Source organism: Nelumbo lutea, chromosome 2 (assembly GCF_056320005.1).
Source record: "Nelumbo lutea isolate HS-2025 chromosome 2, American lotus-T2T, whole genome shotgun sequence".
NCBI classification, from domain to species: domain Eukaryota; kingdom Viridiplantae; phylum Streptophyta; class Magnoliopsida; order Proteales; family Nelumbonaceae; genus Nelumbo; species Nelumbo lutea.
In genome coordinates, this window is record NC_142685.1 from 35,187,830 (window position 1) to 35,205,458 (window position 17,629).

The window sequence follows — 17,629 nt, forward strand, 5'->3', positions numbered from 1 at the left end:
TATAATATGAATATAATTTTTTGATACATTATATAATATATGTTAAATATTATATATATTATAAGTGTTATATTATATAATATTTATATACAAAATACATATATTTAAATATATGAATTGGGCTAAGCCTAAACAAAAACCCAAGCCCAAACTTGGAATTTCAGAATTGGGTTGGGTCTAGATGATCACCCATGCTAAAGTTGATTATTAAAATGTATATATTAACAAATATTAAGGCGTTATTTTGATTTTCTGAAAATCAAGATAAGATATATATGTACACATTTTAGTTTTTCTGTCAGTTTTCAACCGTTACCGATTGCGTCCTGATCTATTACAAAATTAATGTAAACCATTAAAGTGTATATGGTCATATATACCTTGTTCTTATTGTTATTAATATATATTTTATGATTTATTTGAGTTTCATAGCATATCCATGCGTATCTTGGTTTTTCATCCATATCATGCGTATCCAAAGCGTATCTTGATGTCTCATAAAATTGTCTTTCTGATGCACTTTGCATTTCCGATACTTAAAACCTTGATAACATCAGGGTGCAAATGGATCGGATCATGATCCGATCTGATCCTATTTGGTTGAATTCGGATCACCCCTGTTTGGATCTTTGGATCAGATAATAGGATCCGATAAAAAATCGGATCAGATTCGGATCACCCCTATCTGATCCGATATATAATATATTTATAAATATATATATGTTATTTATAAATATATTTTTATAAATTTGTTATATTATTTATTTATTTATAAAAAAACATGTATATATATATTATGAAAATAATTAAAAAATACTTGTATCTTTTGTTTCTACTTTATTTAAATTAGTATATTTTATTTTTCTTTTAATAATTTATTAATTTTTAAAGAAAACAACTTGGATTGGATCAGATCTAAAGATCTGACTTACCGATAGGATTTGAATTCAAATCGAGTCCTATCAGATCTGGTCGGATCTTTGTATTGGATCTGATTCGAATCCGATCTGATCCGTTTGCATCCCTAGATAACATGTTTCCCATATCCTTTACTTGAGTCCTATTCCAGTGTTTTAAATGGCACAACATGGTTTATGTGGTTGATGCCATTTGATCTGAATGAGGCCTCATTTATTGATTTCATGTTTGTCGATGTGCACTTCTTCTTGGTCCTTAAGCATCGGGAATTGGTATTTTTTTTTTATTGGTGTTAGGCAATGTTGAACCCATTGCCTCAATTGTATAGCACACTTTTGATGATAACTTGAGCAACGAGATCAGTTCCTGGGATATTTTGTTTAAGTTTCTTCTATTTTATTGATGTTTTCTATGATTTGCATGCAGGCTTGTTGTTATATTGCAAGATAAGGCATACATATATGATTTGAACAGTCTTGCAATCTTGGACACATTTGATATAGTGCCAAATATAAAAGGTGAGTTCACAAACCATTTTATTTTCATTTTCTATTGCTCTGTCTTTCTGATCAATTACAAAAAAGAAAAAAGTGGCACTGGTCTCGCGAGTTTGTTGTTGTTGTTGTTGTTGTTGTTAAGGTATTGTATTAAACTGCAAAAAGAAAGAAGATATACAATCAACCCAATTCCTGTACAATGGGAAACTGTACTAAGGAAATCCCAGAAACTCAAAAGCACAACAATTGAGCCAGCAGGCATTTACAGACAAAACTATGCAAAAATAAACTCTTTGTTGAAAAAAGAAACTGTGTCTAGATTTGAAAAGTGACTGATTAGCCGACCATGAATACAGCATGCCCGTAATATTTTTAAGAACTTCCTCCTTTGAAATTTGATGCCCTTCAAAGATTCTCTGATTCCTTTCACGCCAAAATGCCCAGAACACAGCTGCAGGAACAGTGTTCCAAGCAATTCTTCCAGCCTCACCTAGACCCTTTAGCCAAGCAAGCAAAAAGCTCTTCACATCAGATGGAAAACACACCTTCACCCTGAACAATTCCAGAATTTCCCCCCCAAATCCAGTGGGTGAGTTCACAGTGGATCAGAAGGTGATTAGAGGCTTCTGTGCTTTTATTGCACAGAGCACACCTTTCATCCTGCACTTGAATGCCCCTTCTAACTAGGTTTTCTCTAGTCTGAATTCTGTCCAGTACCGCTGACCATACCAAAAAATACATTTTTGAAGGGACATTCCTTATCCAGATCTTCTTGTCTGGGAAAACAGAAAACTCCTCCCTTGTTAGGCTGTTATAGAAGGATTTGATAGAGAAAATTCCTGAGTTTTCGAACCTCCATTTTCTTTTGTCCACCAAAGCTCCATTCAATCTGACATTGTATAAAGTCTGCAGCAAACTTAGGAGTGAGTTTACCTCCCAATCATTCAGATTTCTATGCAGTTGAGGATTCCACACACGGGCTCCATTCTGCATTTCCAAATAATCTGCCACTTTTGCATTCTTGTCCACTGCTATCTCGAAAAGATCAGAATATCTGTCCATGAGAGGGCCATCTTCACACTAAAAATCCTCCCAGAAGAGAATTCTTTGACCATTCCCAACCTCATATTTTGTTCCTTGTAAGAATTGTGATTCAATTTTTTGAATTGCCTTCCAGATTGAGCAACCATATGAGGATCTAGAGTTTCCAGTCTCCCAATCTCTTGCTGCAGGCCCATACTTGGCTACGAGCCTCCTCCACAAACTGTTTGGCTGATCATTAAACCTCCAAAGCCATTTCCTAGCATTGCAGTGTTGACTTCCTTTAATTTTCTAATTCTCAGACCAACATTTTTGGGTCTGCAGACTGACTTCCACTTCACCAGGTGACATTTGTTTTCCTCCTTCCACCCTCTCCACAGGAAATCCCTCAGCTTTTTCTCCAAGAGAGTAGCAGTTTTCGCTGGGGAGATCTGTCAATACACACTGATTTTCTTATTGTGATGTTTTCTTTTTTGGGTGTCTTGTTTTTCTGTGGTGCATAGATGCGTAGAGGTCTCTTTTGAATTTATGGCCTCTATTACTTCCTCCACAGATCCAAGGTTCAAAGTATCGACATGTATTGGCCCATATCAGCCGATATGTATCGTTTTGGGAGCTCCCTGATACGCCCCTACAGAAGGTGTATCGGGGTTCTGACTGGTTCAGGGGGTGGAGGAGCCTTAAACCGTCCCCCTGAACCAGATTTGAAAAAAAATAAAAAAAAAGGTAAAAAACACCATCGATATCGCCTGATACGCCCCTACTGGCGTATTGGGCGTATTGATATTTAGAACCTTGCACAGATCTACTCATTTCTTTGAATATTCTGTTCTCTTCCCAAACCACCCAAATAATTTCTGCCTTAGTTGCTTTCCACATTAATCTCCCCCTTTTCTTTAGTTGCCTCAGGAAATTTGGGTTGAAAATGTCCACCACCTCTTGAGGAGGGACCCACATGTAGCCAAAAAGAGAACAAAAAGACTCCCAAATACAGGAAACAAGGGAACAGGAGATTAATAAATGGGATAAGGATTCTCCACTATCCCTACAAAGGAAGCACATATGAGGAGAAAGGAAATGAAAGGGCCTTCTTTTCAGCAGCATATCACAAGTATAACATTTCCAAGCAGAAAGCCTGAATTTCTGGTGGGATAGGCTTATTCCATATTTCTTTTATCGTGAAGCCCACCCCTTGGGTACTAGGTAGGATTAAAAGCTTGAAAAAATAAGGAACAACTGAAGAGTCCATCAGGAGGATTAAAAGCTTATTCCAGAAAAGTTGTTATTCCTACTGCTTTTTGAGTAGTGGATTCTTCATTAATGAAATTTACTGTTGCTTATAAAAACATTCTTCATTAATGAAATTTACTGTTGCTTATAAAAAAACATATTGACAAACATCATTTGATAAGTCTTTGTTTTCTGCCTAAAAACATGGGAGAAAGATTTTTGCAATTTATTTGTTCACCAGAGTGGTGGAAATCTTCTGGTCATATTTCCTTGGATTGTTTAGAATATCAAACTTCAATCCTTCTTAGCCATATGAAAGATTGTCAAGATAATCTTTATTTGCCAAAGGAAAGAATGTTTGGAACATTATTCCATTCACTACTTGTTCGGCCATTTTAAAAGGAAGAAATAAGTGTAAGTCTAATGAAAGCATCAGCCTATAAGGAGAATTGTAGTTGACATTTCTATTGGAGTGGTTTTGGTGTAGTCAATGTTCAGGAATGTTGTTAGAGGAGCCTTGAATTCTAACTTCTGGTCTACTTTGGATATTGTTCTTGAGGATGTATAATTGTTGGTCTTGAGTCATCATGTTTTGTAGCTATTGGATTCTCATGAGTGGTGGCACCTTGTTACACATCATATGTAATATTTTTAGTTTAATAATATTTACCTTGTGAAAAAAAAAAGATTCCTGTTCCTCCATTGCAATGCTTCAAGAGCCATGTTTTTGTCACTTGTTCTTTTAGAGCCTTCTACTTGCACCAAGTCACTCCACTTGTGAAGTCATTAGTCATCTATGCATATGATCAAACTATCTAAATTGACATTTCTTCCTCTTATCACCTATTACTACACATTTCTAATAAAATCACTAAGAAAATCCAGAAATAGAATATATTTTCCAAGCATCCTATTGGAATATTTTCTTTGGCATCTTCCATTTTCTTTGGCATCAACAAGGTCTAGGTCCCAAAAGAGATAGCTGGACCTATCCAGCCCAGATGGGCCTGGGTGGTTATCCTGCATGAAGAGGCATGTTTCCATGGAACTTAATCCTCTTCTATGGCTCCACTGAAGCTCCTACTTCAGAAGTTTACTGAGTCAATTAGCATTAGCATATAATATTTCACACTCGTGGTGTCAGTCAAGTGGAAGCAACTTAGTTCATTAGCTGGTCTTTTAAGGGCCATTGCTTGGTATAATTGCAAAATTATGGGCTGATAAGCATGAGAATGTGATTTAACTCTCTGAGAAACAAAACAAAATATTTCTTTGCAACTCTGATGTTTCATTTATTGTTCAGAGAATACTTTGTTTTCTGGACAAAATTATCTTCACAAGCATTCTAATCTCGTGTTTAGTTGCTCTCCCATTCTTTTTTATTTTCTGCATTTGAAGTTAAAACTAGAAAATCTTCAGCAGATGTTAAATTAATTAATTTTGTTTTGTTTTGTTTTTTCTTTTTTGTATTAGGACTTTGTGCATTCTCCCCTAGTTTGGATGGCTGCTATTTGGCACTTCCAGCAAGTACAACCAAAGGATCTGTGTTGGTTTACAATGTAATGGAACTCCATTCACACTGTGAGGTTGGTATCCTGGAATACCTGAATACTTCAACCTTTCTAACAATGGCATCATACCATACTGATTCTGGCAGATATTGCATGGCCACTAGGAAAAACTTAAGCAATTTTAGATCCCTGTCTCCTTGGCAATATGCTAATATCCAGGGTGGGCACTGGGCAGTATACCCAAAGTCATTCACACATTATCAAGTACAGAATGCATATTGGTAGGGTCCTAGGGACTACTCTTCGGTGCAATGATAAAATCTTGGGCTGACAAGCATGAGAATAAATGTTCTTGTCTGAGAGAAGCCACTTTGTGCCAAAAGTTTCTGCCCCTCCTTAGGTCCTGGATATCCAGGACTATCATTGTGTAATGGCCCTTTTTATATAATCTTACTGGTCACTCGGTAATGCATCATATGCATGCCCTTATTTTGTTATATAACTTAAAATGGAAGGAAGTGGCTAGTTCTGATTGCCACGATTTTAATATAATCCCTGCTTGGTCTCCTCCAATGTTTGACTACATCAAGTTGAACTTTGATGGGAGTAGTGATGGGAATCCAGGACCATCTGGTATTGGAAGGTGTTTAGGGACAGTGAAGGCAAGATCATTGGCCTATATTCAGGCCTGATTGGAATAGGTGACTCCCTAAGGGCTGAGGTTATGGCGGTTATGGAAGGATTGCAAAAGGCAAAAGATCTGAATGTCAGAAAGCTGATTGGAGAAGGTGATTCAAAGTTGGTTTTGGAAATTGGAGTGGTTGCAAAAGGAAGCTAAAGGCTTTTGGATCTTCAATAATGAAAAAAGAGATGCAAGTGGATGATTCAAGATATGGAAGTATAGTTCAGCTGGGTTAAAAGTGCAGCAAATGGTTTTGCTGATGTTTTAGCAAACCAAGGGGTGGGGAGGAACCAGTTGTTTTGGGCTCTGCTGTAACAGTGTTTTTGTTTGTGGAGAGTTAAGATAGTTTACCTCTCCCTATCTTGTAATTTTTAGTACTTCTAATGAAATTCTGTTATTGATAAAAAAATACAACTTAAAATGGATTGTTTGTTTTTTATATAATAATGAGTATCATAAACAAATATTATCCTGTTTGTTCCATTTTTAGCACATGTACTTAGATAAAGGTGTAAAAGGTTGGATGGTCGTGTTTCTCTTTCATGGCTTCCATATTTTGTTGTCTTATATGTTGTATTTATTTTTAGGCCTAATATTATAGTTGTGTAATATGCATGCCCTGTACTGTTTAATATATACATAATTTGCATTCTTGAAATTGAAGCATATTGTTTTAAGTCAAATTACATATCCATTTAACCATGTCTTTTGTTATTCATTTTGATTTCCATTTTATGTTTGTTTTGAAAGTGTCTCTTGCTCTATTCAAAGGAGAAAAGGTGTTACCCTGAAACTACATATTGCTACCATAGGATATGGATCAAATATTCCTTCCAATCTCTTGCTAGCTCATTTGGTCTTAGCTTTATATGTTGCACATTCTGACATTTTTATGAAAATTAATACTTTTTTGTAGATAGATGCTCATCGTTCACCATTGGCTGCAATTGTCCTTTCGTCAAATGGAATGTACATAGCAACAGCCTCTGAGCAGGGCACCATAATCAGAGTTCATATGGTTTCACAAGCAACCAAGGTGAGACATGCCTCATCATTCAATCTGTTAGTCTTAACCATTTATAATCTACCATACCTTCTAGATTGATAATATTGAGGGTTTCTTTTTTCTTGTAATCAAATATGAAGCTTACTGAAGTTATTTATATTCCTTCATGCATTGAGGGGGTTGTGACCCATCATTTGATAGGTCCTACTTACAGTCTCTCCCCCAAATGTATGTGAGTGGGTTTGTTAATGTCATCAACGTATGATGTTCTTTTGGAACTTAGAAAGATTTTGCTAACAAATCAAGAAAAGTGCAGGGATTTGATAATTAAGATGGTGACTAAATCTGGTTTCAGTGACCTGTTAAATGGGTGCACAAGTATTGAACAGCCTCTATAGTGTTGTAGAGGTTTTATGTAGTTGCATCCATGTGTTATTCCAGAAGCCAACATCCTGTATATGATGTTCTGGTTATAACTGATTGTTTCTCACATTTCTTTAAATCTTCAGGTATCTGCAGTATATGGAACCTAACTCTTCTTTCTGTAGCAGTCATATAGTTTCCGAAGAGGGATGTCCCCATCAACCATATACACATTGTCATTTGGTCCATCAATGCACCTTCCAGACATTCTTGTTGCTACAAGCTCTTCTGGTTCTGTTCATGTTTTTCGTCTTGGATTTATCCTGAATCAAAGGTGAGAGATCTCTGTTACAGAGAAAATATCATCATTTTTTAATTGTGATGTTTTTTAAATCATCCTTGTTTATCTTGTAAATATTATCGGAACTGTTGTATATGTTGAGGCCATTGCCTCTTTTGGACTACTCATTTGTACATAAAGACACTCCACGTATGACTTGTACAAATTTGCTGTGTGGACAATTTTCTCTGTTGCTGCCCTCCATTTTAAGCCCTTATTTTCTTTCTGAATAGAGCATGCACCTTTTCCTATGATTGGCAATATGGTATCATCTTGTAGATTCTCTTCCCATAATTGTATTCTTTTTTTGTTATCCTTTTTTAAGATTTCTTTCTTTCCATTACTTTTCTGAGAATAATTATGTTGATAGTTGACACTGAGAAAAGTGCCAAGACCAGTATGCAAAAGGTGTACATCTGATCAGTGTTTAATCATCTATACAAAAAAAAAAAAAAAAGACAGAAAGAGGAAATGCATCAAGAAGAGGATCAAAGATTATTTGTCCTACTTTCAAGGTGTAGGATATGGAAGCTCGTAAACTTCACCAAAATAGAATCTCAAAGATATCTTGTGCTGAAGATTTTGCCGATAGCTTAACTCATGCATATTTTTTACCTTTATCAAATGCATGCCAATGTCACTCCTAAAAAGTCCTAGGAGTTGCAAACCAGAGAGGTTCCCAATAGATACTGTTGGTTCAGCTGTCTTAATTTGTATGTTTATCTTTGTTGGGTCTTAAGTCATTAGTTATTGGGCCTTAGTTACTGGGCCTAATCTTATTTAGTGTTTATTTTGACTAGGTGTCCCATCACTAATCAGGGGCATTCTTGTCTATTTATGTAACATTATGTAATGTCCTTATATATAATAGATTAGGGCTGGCTGAGCATAATTCTGCCGCCCATTTCATTTCATTTTTTCTTCTTCTTCCTCTTCTTCTCTCATTCGACAGCCCTATTTCAGCAAACATGGTATCAGAGCACTGATCTTTCGACTGGTTACAACAGCCGCATCTTCTTCTACTCGTAGGTAACTCTCCCATCTTTCTTGTTGGTTGCTGCAAAGAAACCCTAGGGTTGGTCGTAGAACACAACTAGACCTACATCTAGGGTTTCCCTTGGTTGTAGGGCCCAAGGGGAGTTAGACCCAGAGGCTGATGCCCTAATAGACGCAGTACAACAGACTGTAGCAATTCGGCTAAGATAGATCTTTGTAGAACAGATCTAGGCGGAAGGACTGATCTCAGCAGTCCTAGAACTGTTCGTGGGTGAGGTTATAACCTGCGATAGCAATGCTTAGCACACAGTAGAAGCCAACACAGCAAGTTGCAGGCTGCGGCAGCAGTATTTAGAACACAACAGAAGGGAGCACAACAGAGTATAATCTGTGACAGCAGTAATTAGGGCACAGTGTGCAGTGTAGTACTCGGTGTTTCAGCTCTGTGTCTGGTTATCAGGACTGAGTATACAGTGCAGCAAGTTCCTTAAGTGTGAAACAGTTCTCTATATATTGCATTTACAGTCTTGACATTTACAAGTAAGTGAAGATGTCTTCCATATCCGGGGAAGTGTCTTCTAGAGATGTTAGGGCTTGTGGGAGGTCTCCTAATCTGGAGAATCCAAATCTGCACAGCCTACAGATCACAAGTGTGTTGTTGGATGAGTACAACTTCAGGGAATGGTCTGTCTCAGCCATGCTTTTCATCACATCCCGTGAACTCACTGGTTACTTGGACGGGCAGAAGAAGGAACCAGAAATGGGGAGTGCTGAATATGCAGCTTGGCGCAAAGAGAATGCCACAGTTATGTCCTGGCTACTTGCCTCAATGACTCCAAGAGTGGCTAGGACTGTTCAACATTTCTCTATAGCTGTCAAGATATGGGAAAAGGTTTCTAAAACCTATGGGCAGAAAAAGAATAATGCCAGAGTTTACAGACTGAATCAAGACATTGCTGCCTTGAGGCAAGGAGATATGAGTGTTGCAACATATTTTGCTACACTAGAAGGACTATGGGAAGAGTTAGATCACCACCTTATTATTGATTAGGAGAGTGCCGGAGACAAAGAAAAGCATGACAAACAAATTGAAGAGGGTAGAGCATTTAAGTTTCTGGCTAGCCTAGATCCTATATATGAGAGCATAAGATCCCGAATTTTGGGAAGGGATGAAATGCCAGACTTACATCATGTTTACTACCTTGTGAGGAATGAAGAGGTGAGAAGAAAAGAGATGCAGGTTGATACTCAAACAAAACTAGCTGAACAGTCTGTGGAGCATTCGGCCTTAATCTCTACAAATCAAAGGGGAAACAGGTACTCTGACAAGAGACATCTGAAGTGCACCCACTGTGGAGGGGAAAGGCATGTGAAAGAGACCTGTTGGGTTCTCCATCCGCATCTGAAGCCAACTGCATTGAGGAAAGATAAGAAACATCCGAAGGGTCAATCTGCAAGTGTGAATTTGGCTACGGGTCAAAGTGATGATGGTTCAAAACACTCATCTATAGTTACTTCCTCTTCCATGGGACAAACTTTTAATTCCCCTCGAACCGGGTCCTTGGGTTTTACTGCCGATGAGGTAGAGGTACTTAGCTGGGCCCTAGCCCGTCTAAGGACCAATTCTCTTCCATCCTCCTCCCTTGCCAGATCAGGTATTGTCTCTGCCTTTAGTGCAACTAGTTCTATTGATCCTGCCTCTTGGATTATTAATTCTGGTGCAACTGACCACATGACACACATGTCTTCTCTATTTTCTTCCTATCATTTAATGTCTGACCAAGATAAAATGAGGACTGTTGATGGTTCTCTCTCTACCATCTCTGGGAAGGGAGTGGTTGACCTAAGCAAGGACCTCTCACTAAAATCTATCTTGCATGTTCCCAATCTTTCTTCAAATCTCTTATCTGTTTCAGAGCTTACCAAAAATTTGAATTGTAGCATAACCTTTTTTCCTACTCATTGTGTCTTTCAAGACAGATTGACGAAGAGAATGATTGGGAGCGGTCATGAGTGTGGAGGTCTCTACTACCTTGATGCAGACATCAGTTCGGCCTTGCAAACATCTGCTACTTGTAGTCAGTCCAATATGGAGTCAATAGCTAGGTTACATCTATGGCATGCTAGGCTAGGTCATTTACCTTTTTCATCATTGGAAGTGTTGTTTCCAGAATTATTCAAAGGTGTTTCAAGTCAAGAGTTAGTTTGTGAAGTCTGTCAACTATCAAAGCAATGTAGAACTGTTTATTCAACTTCAAGTAATGAAATTCAAGCTTCTTTTGACTTAGTCCACTCAGATGTTTGGGGCCCTTCTTCCATTATTTCTGTTGATGGCTTTCGATACTTTATCAGTTTTATTGATCACTATTCTCGATGCACATGGATCTACTTATTAAAAGCACGAGAAGAAGTGCCACGGGTAACCATGACATTTTGCAAAATGATTGAAACACAATTTGGTACGAAGGTCAAACAATTCAGGTCAGATAATGCTATAGAATACTTTGAGAGGTCCTTGAATCTGTTTATGGAGGATGCTGGAATGATTCATCAGTCATCTTGTGCTAGTACCCCCCAACAGAATGGGGTTGCTGAGCGCAAGAATAGGCACCTATTGGAGACTGCTCGAGCCTTACTATTTCAGCACAAAGTTCCAAAAAGCTATTGGTCTCAAGCAATCCTTACTGCATCATATCTGATAAATCGAATGCCATCCAAGGTATTGGGGATGAAAACTCCTTTCTCTATTCTTTGCCCTCATCTTCCTAACTTTTCTCTTCCACCAAGAGTCTTTGGTTGTGTATGCTTTATACATGTCAAGGATCCGAAGAAGACCAAATTGGATCCTAGGGCTACAAAGGGAATCTTTTTGGGGTACTCCCCTACTCAGAAGGGATACAAGTGTTATGATCCAGTCACCAAGAAAAAATATGTCACAAAGGATGTGGTATTCTTTGAGTCTCAATCCTATTTTCACTCTTCCCAGAATCCTCTTCAGGGAGAGATTAGTGGGATGGAAGAGGATTCTTCTGTTCCCCCATTCTTTGTACCTCTCTCGACCTCAGGCCTTCCATCTTCTCCTCTTGATCCACCTAGTTGTGGTATCCTGGGTGAATCTAGTGAGGCTCCCATTGTACCAGCTACTACTTGTGATGTTGCAAATATTACTGAAGACTCCAGCAGGCTACAAAGAGATATTAGAATCACCTATAACAGAAGGAAGAAGGGTCATCTAACTCATGACAGCGACCAATTGGACTCGGATCAACCTGTCTCAGAAACTCAAGGTAATCCTATCAGTTCCTCTGACTTAGATCTTCCTATTGCCCTTCGTAAATCTACTCGTTCTTGTACTATCAGATACCCCATTGCTGATTTTGTGTCTCACTCACAGTTGTCTCCTCGTTATTGTTCTTTTGTGTCTGCTCTATCTTCTGTGCATGTTCCTACCAGGTATACTGAGGCAGTATCTGACCCAAAATGGAAAGAGACTATGGATGAAGAAATGAAAGCCTTAATGAAAGTAAGGACTTAGGAATTAGTGGATCTACCAGAAGGGAAAGGCACTGTTGGATGCAAGTGGGTGTTCACTGTGAAGCATAGGGAGGACGGGTCCATTGAGAGGTATAAGGCTAGACTGGTAGCAAAAGGGTTTACTCAAAAAGAAGGGATTGACTACAAAGAAACATTTGCTCCGGTGGCAAAACTCAACACAATCCGAGTTCTATTATCATTAGCTGCAAATTTCTCATAGGAGCTACATCAGTTGGACGTGAAGAATGCTTTCTTGAATGGCGACCTGCATGAAGAGGTGTTCATGGATCCTCCACCAGGTTATGCGTTTGGCAAGAAGGTATGTAGACTGAGAAAGGCCCTATACGGCCTTAAGCAGTCCCCTCGAGCTTGGTTTGAGAAGCTATGTGGAGTCATGAAGAAAGGGGGTTACACTCAAAGTGGAGCAGATCATACCCTATTCATAAGGAAGAGAAATGGCAAACTTACGACACTTGTTGTCTATGTGGATGATATGGTAATTGTAGGGGATGATCAGGAAGAGATTAAAAGACTAAAGGAGTTTTTGGTTGCTGAATTTGAGATCAAAGATCTGGGCCAACGGAGATACTTTCTTGGGATTGAAGTTGCAAGATCCAAAGAGGGCATCTATATATGTTAGCGGAAATACATCCTTGATCTTCTTCAAGAGACAGGCATGATGGGGTGTAGGCCAGCCGATACTCCAATAGAACAGAATCATGGTCTACATGTGTCAGTAGGAGAGGACTACCTTGATAAGGAAAGATACCAAAAGCTGGTGGGGAAGTTGATTTACCTGTCCCTTACTCGCCTTGACATTGCTTATGCTGTACATGTTGTCAGTCAGTTCATGCACACTCCTAAAATCCCTCACATGAAAGCTGTGGAAAGGATCCTCAGATATTTGAAGTCTTGCCCGGGGAAAGGAATTCTGTTCAGGAAAAATAGTAAAATTGAAGTTGAAGGATATACTGATGCAGATTGGGCTGGCTCTGTTGGGGACAGGAAGTCTACTTCTGGGTACTATACCTTTGTTAGAGGAAATTTAGTTACATGGAGGAGTAAAAAACAGAATGTGGTTGATAGATCTAGTGCAGAGGCCGAGTACCGAGCTATGGCTCATGGTGTTGCTGAACTCTTATGGCTGAAGATCCTACTTGGTGAACTTGGAATAAAGATTGAGTGCTCTCTCAGGTTGTACTGTGACAACAAGGCAGCCATCAACATTGCAAATAACCCAGTGCAACATGATAGAACAAAACATATTGAGATAGACCGTCACTTTGTTAGAGAAAGAATTGTCTTAGGAGAACTCTGCATTCCTTATACTCCCTCCGACATGTAGATTGCAGATGTTCTGACTAAAGGGCTAGCTACAGTGAAATTTGTGGACTTACTTGGCAAGCTAAACATGATTGAGGCTTAGCTTGAGGGGGAGTGTTGGTTCGGCTGACTTAATTTGTATGTTTATCTTTGTTGGGTCTTAAGTCATTAGTTATTGGGCCTTAATTACTGGGCCTAATCTTATTTAGTGTTTATTTTAACTAGGTGTCCCATCACTAATCAGGGGCATTCTTGTCTATTTATGTAACATTATGTAATGTCCTTATATATAATAGATTAGGGCTGGCTGAGCATAATTCTGCCGCCCATTTCATTTCTTTTCTTCTTCTTCTTCCTCTTCTCTCATTCGACAGCCCTATTTCAGCAAACAGATACGACCACATGACTGAAATGACATGGACTGAGTCTTTGAGCCTTGAGGCTGCTGGTGCTGGATTTACTAGCCTTACCCTGGAGGCAGAATGTGATTACTCCCTATAAGTGAAAGGGACATCATAATCTAATGTGGAGCCAATTCTTTACCCTCTCTCCCTACATATGATTCATTCATTCTGGATTGAGGTTGTAGTAAACAAGATGTTTGACAGCTAGAAGCTACTTTTTTGTGGTATGCATGTACTCCTTAAGAAGTCAAGAACCATCCTGGTAACTAGCTTTCTCCTTCAATAAGGATAAGGTCATAGGATCTTGTTGTGAAAATCCCTCCTGTATAAAAAATTGCACATTTTCTTGCATAGAGATTGATGGAGAGTGGTCAACTACGATACCAAGATGTCTGTAGTCTGTACCAGTGTTTTAAAAGGTGTGGGAGGCATATGCCTAGAGGTGCACCTCCAGGCGAACGACCCCCAAAACGCTGTGAGACGTATGCCAAAGGCGCTGATACCTCTGAGGCAGGTGTACGCCTCATATGCCTTTTTCATGAGGCGTGCTAGAGGCGTACACCCCGAATTAGGATTTCCCAAACTAAACTTTGAGGAAGCAGTTTTAGTAATCCAGGTAGATACTGGAGTTGGAGGAATATTATGAAATGATAAGAGGATTGTGCCCGGGCCCTATTGGAATAGGAGATTCCACTAGAGCTGAACCAAGGCAGTGGTTTTTGAGATACAAAAATCTAAAGATTTGGGGGTGAGAAAGCTTGTTGTGGAAGGTGATTGCAAAGTGGTGATAAGATGGCTAAAGCAAGTTGAAAGAATACCCTGGTACTTCAGAAATGAAATCAAGAAATTGAAAAATCTATCCAAGGATATGCAGTTATTAAAACTCAGTGTTCTCTAAGAGCGGCTAATGGATTTGCAGACCAGCTAGCAAAACAAGGGGCTAACAGGGATCATTGTTTTTGGGCTCAGTTGTAAGGGTGAAAAACTAAAATTGAAAGTTGACATGGAAAGTTTTAGTGGGGTAGCTGAGGCTACTCAATCTGTATTCATAATTTGTACCTTTTCATCATATTAATGGAATTTTCTTTCACTGATAAAAAAAATCTTAGGTGGTAACTATAAGGCAGTGTTGCATAGACATGAATATGGGAATTGGAATCTGATGTGTGACCAAGTATCTGACTCAGCATAGTTGGGGACTCTACTAGGGCAGAATTAATAGCTGCCCTTCAAGGTGTACAGTTTGCAGTTCAGCTAGGTGTGGAACAGCTGTTGATTGAAGGGAACTCCAAGGTGGTAGTGGGTTGGCTACAGAACCCAGAGTCTGTATATGGTGCTTTAAGAATGAAGCTAAGAAATTCAAGTGGCTGATTTTCTAGCTAAGCAAGGGGCAAATAGGGAAAGGTTGTTTTGGGCACATTTGTACTTTGATTGGGATTCTTTTATCTATATTTTTCCTTGATCTAATAAAACAAATTGTTTGTCAGAAAAGTATCTGACTCAGCCTTATAAGAAAACATGGACTCACAGACACGTCCATGCCTCCATGGAATTGGAAAGTACATGCTATTAAAATAAATCATACTTTTTTGAATTCCAACCAAGGTTCAAAGTAATGAAACACTTGAGTATTGAGTGTGTAAAACATACGATATTCTTTATTTTCTGTCTGATATTTCGGGAATGGTGTTGTTAAAAGGTTTGCTAATGTCTAAACCCATAGAAACCTCCTAAATCTCTATATTATGCATTTTGGTGACCCTGAAAACTGATAGTATCATACTATATGGTATTATATGTGTGATATTTTGAACCTTGATTCTTTAAAAGGTGTGGGAGGCATATGCCTGGAAGCGCCTCCAGGCGAGGTGCTCCCAAAACGCCCTGAGGTGTATACCAGAGGCGCTGACACCTTTGAGGCGTACACTTTGCACTTTTTTCATGAGGCGTGCTAGAGGCGTACACCTCGTGCACATCTTATATAAAAAGACAAAAAACAAAGAAAAAAGAAAAAAAGGAAAGGAAAGGAAAAGAAAGGGAAGGGAAAGAAAAAGAAAGAGAAGAAAAAAAGAGAAAAGGAAAGGGAAGGGAAGAAAAGGTAAGGGGAAAGAAAGTGGTTTGCCCCCTGCCCCTTCGGCTGGGGGGCTTCGCCCCCCGCTCCGGTGAGCTTGCTTTGCTTGCTCGGCTCCGTTTCAACAATACCCCGCCTTTCAATTAATGTTATGCATCTTTATTCTTCTTAATATAAAATATTTTTATTAAAAGTAAAGAAAAAAATGAGATCCTCCCTTCCTCTTCATCCTCCTCCTAACCCCCCTCCTCTTAAGGAGGCTTATGCCTCCTTGTGTTCGGGAGGCTTACGCCTCTTGCATTATATACCTGGAAAAGCCGTTGCCTTTGTATATTAGTTGTTCCTTTGTGGTACAGAAGCTCAGAGATAAAAATGAAATGTCAAGTAGCAGTTTTCTCAAAATCTATGGAGTTTTGAATTCTGAAGTGTGTCCAACAGAGACTTCATTTTAGGATTGTCCATGCAAAACTGTTTTAAAGATGAGGGAAAATGAAAAAAAAAATACTGCACTTCCCAGTCCTTTGCATTTCTTCTTGGTCTAGAAACCCAAATCACATTTATATCCACCACCATAGTAATTACGAACACCTGTATCTTAAGCGTTAATTAAATTATTTTTGACTTCTGTAATACTGGTCTCATGTCTTCTTCATTGTTTTATCTCTGAAGCAATTTTATCATCTTGTTTGGATGTACTCATGTTTGTGTTAAGTTTTTGCACTATAATCTGATACCTTTTTTTTTTTTTTTTCCACCTTTACCAGAAGTTTAAGATCAAGTAATCTTCTCGGATCACTGATACCTGACTCTATAAATGATGCTTTTGAAGCTGATCATCATCATGTGCTCCACAATGCAGTTCCAGCTGGAGTCAAAAGGTGAAGCAATTGTCACATCCAAAAAGATGATGTCTATGGTACTTGTAGGATAGTATTATCAATAGAAATATTAGTGGTGCATTTAGCAGGTTATATCTGCGGTTCTATTGTTATGGATGATCAGAAAAGAAATAGGTTACGGGTTTCAGATTGGGATTTCCAATCAGATTGATTTTTCATTTAGCAGATCCACTAATTTGACCATTGGTTCTACCTTTCTTCCCATTATTCCCCATCTAGCCATCTGTGAAGTGTCCTGACATATACTCTTCAAGCCACTTAAATACGTTTTCTAACCTTGTTTAGATATAAAAGAACACATTTGGTATATTTTCTTTTAGAACATTCATTCCTAACATTTGTTGGTATGTGCAGCTATGTTGTGATCCGCAGTGTGGACAAAGTTGTCAGCACTTCTATAACCCTGTCCCAGGCTTCCACTTCTAGGTGAGTTGTATGGCTTTTGTTCCCCATCATTGAAGGGAATGCTGTATACACTGGGTTACAACTATGTCTGCAGGTTTTATGTATGTAGCTTTGGATTGCAATATTTTGTTCTCAAGACAAACATATTACTATCAATTTGTTCCAAATTGCTTGAACTGGATGTTCCAATAAAATGCTAATTAGATAAGGACATATATGCTTGCCCTAGATACAGGGCTTGTCTTTGCTCCTAGATAGTTTCTACAAGTTTTTGGAAAGGTAGCTTAAGCATGGTATATGTATCACATAACCTTACATGGTGAACACAAAATATGCTTATATACTCTTTCTTATCAAAATTACACTAATATTGGTGGAAATTTGCATGAAATCCACAGCCATAAACTGT

The 17,629-nt window shown here is 38.5% G+C and overlaps 1 protein-coding gene across 13 annotated transcripts in view; it reads left to right on the top strand.

The window, feature by feature from the left end:
• Positions 1–17,629, top strand: part of ATG18B (autophagy 18 B-like protein) — a 40,542-nt gene that overhangs the window by 19,185 nt on the left and 3,728 nt on the right. For 7 of the 13 annotated variants that reach the window (XM_088972046.1, XM_088972048.1, XM_088972044.1 and 4 more), the window contains 6 exons: positions 1,345–1,436; positions 5,160–5,272; positions 6,796–6,915; positions 7,434–7,582; positions 16,681–16,794; positions 17,170–17,241. In XM_088972046.1, the coding sequence (XP_088828172.1) occupies positions 1,345–1,436; positions 5,160–5,272; positions 6,796–6,915; positions 7,434–7,582; positions 16,681–16,794; positions 17,170–17,241 (660 nt within the window). The remainder of the gene's footprint in view (positions 1–1,344; positions 1,437–5,159; positions 5,273–6,795; positions 6,916–7,433; positions 7,583–16,680; positions 16,795–17,169; positions 17,242–17,629) is intronic. The other 6 variants (XM_088972047.1, XM_088972049.1, XM_088972045.1 and 3 more) reach the window with 1 other exon arrangement.